Genomic DNA, 5,267 nt, shown 5'->3' with positions numbered 1-5,267 from the left:
CAAAATGGAACGTTCCCAGTCGCTACTATTTTGCCCGAGTGGCTGTTCCAGCACTACACCACGATGTGCTGGAATTGATTGGGAAAGCCTTACAACAGAGTGTTGTCCATTGTATCCACCTGACAACAGACATGTGGAGCAGTTGCGATGCTACAGATTTCATGTGCATCACCGCACACTGGATCTCTTTTGCAGGTGTTAAAGACAAGTTAACTTCAGGCCTCCGTGACGTTGCTGGAATTTTTAATGATACGCGCAGACATGCAACTATAGCCATGTTTGGTATGGACAAAAGTCATACTGCTGAAAACATTTTGTCTGACTTTAATGACAAGGTCTTTGAATGGCTGAAACCAAGAGGCCTTAAGATTGGTTTTGTTTCCACCGACAATGGCAGTAATGTAGTGAAGGCAATGAGAGAAGGACATTATTTCAGGGTACCCTGTTTGGCACACTGCATAAACTTAGTCGTGCAAGACTTTCTGAAAAATAAAGCCAAAGTCAGCAACATAATGGCCATCTGCAGAAGAATATGCACGCACTTTAACCATTCTTTCAAAGGACGGAAGCTGCTACGGGTCATTCAGCAAGAGCATAGGTTGCCAGTCAAAGCACTGATACAGGAGGTCCCAACACGTTGGAACTCAACTTATTTCATGCTTGAGCGTCTCTTTGAGCAGTACATCCCACTGAATGCTTATGTCATGTCAAGAAGATTAGGGGATCCTACTGTTAATCTTAAAGCCCTGACCATTGAGATGTGGCAGTGGGACCTCATTAAATGCATCACAGAGATGCTACAACCCTTTGAGGTCTTCACACGTGCAGTTAGCAGGGAGGACTGTACTATGGGCCAAGCCATCCCATTGTTGTACATGCTTGAGCAACAGGTGAAGGAGGTCTGTGAAACATACGAAGGTGACGAACAAAAAGTTGATGCATATACCTTAGCCAAGGGCTTAGTCAACCGCTTGTGTGAAAATGTAAGGCTCAACAATATTGTGTCAGGTGAACATTACATAACTGCAACAATCTTGGATCCACGGTACAAATTATTTGTCAGCAGTAACGAAGTAATTCTATTTTCAGATGAGGATGTTGACAAGTACAAAACTTCCATAGCTGCGGAAGCTAATGAGTTAGAAACTGAACGGCTGTTACTTAAAGGCCTGCCACTGCCAGCCCAGGCCAGTCCAAGTACTCCTGACGCAAGTTCTTCACAGCGTGAGAGCAGTGCGTCTGCTTTCCAGCAGGCACCAACAGTACCAAAAGCAGCACCTACACGATCTGATTCAGCAGACCCAACCAAAAGCATAACTGCTTTTTTTATACAGAAAGGGATGGGTAAGTCCGTTGCTGTTGCAAAGGGAAAAGAGGACCAGCAAAGCCGAGCACCAATGAACATTGAGCGGATGGTTCAGGCCTATCTGGATGACACAACAGAGGTGTTCATGGAGCAAAGCCCATTGGTCTATTGGTATGAAAGAAGGAGACAGTGGCCAGTGCTGAGCAGGCTGGCGATAAAGTATCTGGCTTGTCCTGTAGCCAGTGTCTCCTCTGAGCGGGTTTTCAGTGCTGCTGGTGCCATTGTCACATCGAAAAGGACTAGTCTCTCCCCCAAAAGCGTGGAGCGGCTGACAATGATAAAAATGAATCAACGCTTCATACCACCAGACTATCAAGTACGTGAATCACCGCCGGATGAAGAAAGCGAGTGTGAAGAAGACGTCCTCACTACTGGGTTACATGACCTACTTCTGTCTGAACGCACAGAGTTTGAGGACGAGCTCCTCTTCCCTGACAACTAGGACAGGTATGTTAAAGGAATGATGCAATGCATTGCATAGGATTGTTTAGCCGACTCTGAGCAAATGTGCATGGAATTAAAGTATGCTAGTAGTAACTTCAGACTCACGTGATGGGCAATTTTCCCATGTTATTTAATAATATAAATTATTTATGCACTTGTGACCCTACTACTACAGGTGCAGTCAGTACTTAATTTATCGTTCGTAGTGCATGTTCATGTTGCACAACGTACATTATTTGGTGAAACAGTCCCCCCTCCACCCCCCCAACAAACACAAATGAACTTCAAATGTTTTCTTGTGAAAATAATATCTTTGTTTTATTTTTATATTTTAATAATGATAATAGAAAAATAAAATATATAACAAATGTAACCCCCTGACCCAGAGCTGTCCCTCCCTACCCTCCCCTAACCCCAACCAAATTTCAACCCAAATGTACACCCCAACTCCCACATCCCACCCACCAACAAAAGGATTAAAAAAGGGGCAAAAAACAGGGTCCATTTCAAAGCCGGCGGGCTTTCAGGTGTTTGTCCACCAGTATTTTGACACGCTCCTCTAGACCGTCCTCCTGCTTCTTCCGCTCCTCCTCCAATTTCGCTACCCGGCGGAGAATCTTTGCTTTGAAAGCACGGCACCTACACTTGCATGCATGTGGTTGTTGTTGTTGTTGTGGGGGGGCCGCCGAAGATGTAACAATGCGGCGGCGGGCGGCTGCCTGACCACGGCGACGTAGTCCTGCAGGCTTGGGGCCCGGGGCATTGGAAGAGGCAGCAGCTGCTGCCGCCGCCTCCTCCTCCTCCTCCTCGGCCTGATCCACCAGCCGGCGGTAGGCCTCTACAATTGCCTGCAGTTTCCGCTGCCGGGCCCGGACTGCCAACTCCTTCCTGGTTGGTTTTTGGGAAGGAGTAACTATAAAGAAAGAAACAGAATTGTTAATCCAAACTCCCCGCAAATCAAGAACACAACATTGATTCAACACATAGTGGGCGGCACAGTAGCACTAGCAAGCAAGCTGAGTACCAGAAATAGTGTTGCGTCTATCTTGAACATTCTACAGCCTCTATTAATTTTTCGGACTTTTTGTCACGGCTTTATGTCTGCCCTATTAGCATGGGTGTACTTCAACGGTCACACACATTAGAACGAACACCTGTCTTTTACATATCTCCTTTTGTTCCGGGAAGGCGGGAACACTCTCAAAGTAACATTAATTAACAGGGGGCAGCTAGTAGCACATGTCTAGTAAAGACTATAATACTTTATACCGCGCAACAAACCTTATTTGGTTTGTGTTTCACCAGCAACGACCCATGCACCCAGTCGTCCCCTCCTTCCCTTGCCTTTGGGTTTGCCCAAAACACCGCAGCTGCTGAGACTATCCACTAACCACCGGTATTGGGTGTGTCTCCCAACCACGCTGGCAGCTGTGTTTTCCCCTTTACATGCTTTAACAACAACCCATGCATCCGACTGCTATCAGGCACTTGCATTACTGTAGTGGTAATGCTTAGCATGCTAATGACAAGTAAAGGTAACATATATTTTCCAGTAGAGTACAGTGAGAAAGTTTTCCCCTCCCACCAAGTAATGCAGATCACTATTGAATGTAACTTACCATCGCCCGCCGCTGTTGGCTCCCCCCCCACTGCTGCTGGTGTAGGTGCCTCTGTTCCTCCTGTCCCCGCCGGGAGCGCTGAAGCAGCGCCGCTGTCCCCGTCGGCACTGGTCGATGGTAAGGGTTCTGCACCTATAAAAATAAGTACGCCTTTTTAGATGGATGCACAGCCCCCTTTGTACTTGTTCACCAAGAATGGAGTTCTTCAAAACAGTTAAGTCCAACGTACGTAATCAGTATGAGTCCACATTGCATAGTACAGCAGAGTCACTACACATATTATTAGCATTCATTGTTATGGTATGGTACCCAAGCTCATCTCATCTGTCCTGCTACTCTAGTCCTTGGAAATTGGAAGTGAACTATGTAACCTTTGTACATCAATGTATCCAGTTTTGCGCATGTGTTAACTCGCAGCTTGTTGCGCAGTACGAGAAGACGCTCTGGGGCAACACATCATTGTTCAATGCATACACCTGAAGAGGTGGGAAAGTAAAAGGGCCCGTATTTAAGTTTTCTATGTGGATTGTGGGATACAGTTTGCTTACAGGTTACACAACTTCTTTTTAGCATGGCTGCATAAAACTGGCATAAATGTATTTAATACTGTCTAACGTGCACCACTTTTGTCATTATTTTTCGGCAGGTGAGAAGATTGCCTTCTACGAAGCGGACATTTCCATAGCTTACAAAAAAAGAGGAATATCTGACCAGTATACGTTGGTGAGAGGTCTCCGATAGTTGCCACATTTCCCTATTGTGCACTAGTAGCTGTACAAATGTTGATTACTTTATTATGCCTGTTTTAACTCTGGATTTTTTCTGGTGGGCCCTTCAACGTATTGGACGGAAGCACTTAAAAACATTGATGTTACTTACTTACTTCTAACAAAATAAAGCTTTTGAATGACCACTTTGACTCTGAAGTTTATTTTCAGTGTCTGTTGTCTTAGAGACTCACACGAGTGAGTGAGCAAAAGGGGGTTTCTTAGGTAACGGTTTGTGTCCTAAAAGCATTCGGCATCTTGGTATTGGGGTTCAGGAGTGTGATTTGAACAATAGACCAATGACTCAGGCCATATAGGCTGACGTTCAGTGAATTGTGCGTTCCTCAGAGTTCTGTGACTGAGGTGTAAGTAAGGTCCAACCTGCCTATCAGTACCAACAACATCCAATTTTCGTGTGCATAGTTACATAGTTGTGTAATATGTATATAACTCCATAGGAGATAGAAGAATACCCACAAGACTAGTAGTGGTATACTAACGTTTACAAAAATACTAGACAAACATCATTCTGGATGCCTACTTGGTTGCTGTCAATTGACAAAGCACTGCAGACACATTACAGAGGAAAAAACAAGCACTGTTGGACTTACTGGGGACAGCAGCAGGATCCTCAGTAGAGGAGCTCTGTGTAACTGGTGGTTCACCCGCCGACTCGGTCCCTGTATTCTGCTTGCCCCTGGATTCTGTGGTTCATGTAAAAATTAAAATAATAAACATAGATAAATACATTGAGTGATGTGAAACATAGACATAATTGCAAATCACACTGCTACAGTGGAACAGAGCCGGAGGCAACAAATCCATGCCAGGGGCCGCAACGCAAATATGTATCCATCCTTAGAGTATTATTACATTAAGGATATCTATTGGTGCGGTGGCCCCTGAAGTTTGGTGCCCCTGTGCAGTTGCACAGCTTGCACATGCCCCCTAGAGCCGGCCCTGGCTGAGGTAAGAAGAACAAAGTAACGTTAGCATTCTTTGCAAGAAAAGGATTCCATTCATGCAGAAGAGAAGGCCGTGAAAAAAATGCTACAATATGCAAACAACGTA

General features: G+C 45.1%; 1 protein-coding gene and 1 long non-coding RNA gene across 2 annotated transcripts; one reads left to right on the top strand and one right to left on the bottom strand.

The window, feature by feature from the left end:
* Positions 1-500: 500 nt before the first annotated feature.
* LOC144755786 (zinc finger BED domain-containing protein 4-like) lies at positions 501-4,340 on the top strand. The gene is made up of 2 exons (XM_078645027.1): positions 501-1,813; positions 4,076-4,340. Exon 1 carries the CDS (start codon positions 513-515, stop codon positions 1,806-1,808), a length of 1,296 nt encoding a protein of 431 aa, XP_078501153.1. The 5' UTR covers positions 501-512; the 3' UTR covers positions 1,809-1,813; positions 4,076-4,340.
* Positions 1,820-4,874, bottom strand: LOC144755787 (uncharacterized). Its single transcript, XR_013594967.1, has 3 exons — positions 4,808-4,874; positions 3,430-3,561; positions 1,820-2,723 (listed from the first exon to the last, which is right to left on the bottom strand). It is a non-coding gene; the product is annotated as an uncharacterized LOC144755787 (long non-coding RNA).
* Between the last annotated feature and the right edge of the window lie 393 nt (positions 4,875-5,267).

This window comes from Lissotriton helveticus, chromosome 5_1 (genome assembly GCF_964261635.1).
Source record: "Lissotriton helveticus chromosome 5_1, aLisHel1.1, whole genome shotgun sequence".
NCBI lineage: Eukaryota > Metazoa > Chordata > Amphibia > Caudata > Salamandridae > Lissotriton > Lissotriton helveticus.
Note: the sequence above shows the minus strand (reverse complement) of the source record. Positions and strands in the feature narration are given on the sequence as shown.

Coding starts and splice junctions, on each gene's coding strand:
- LOC144755786 (XM_078645027.1), top strand. CDS start 513: ATGGCCATCTGCAGAAGAATATGCACGCACTTTAACCATTCTTTCAAA.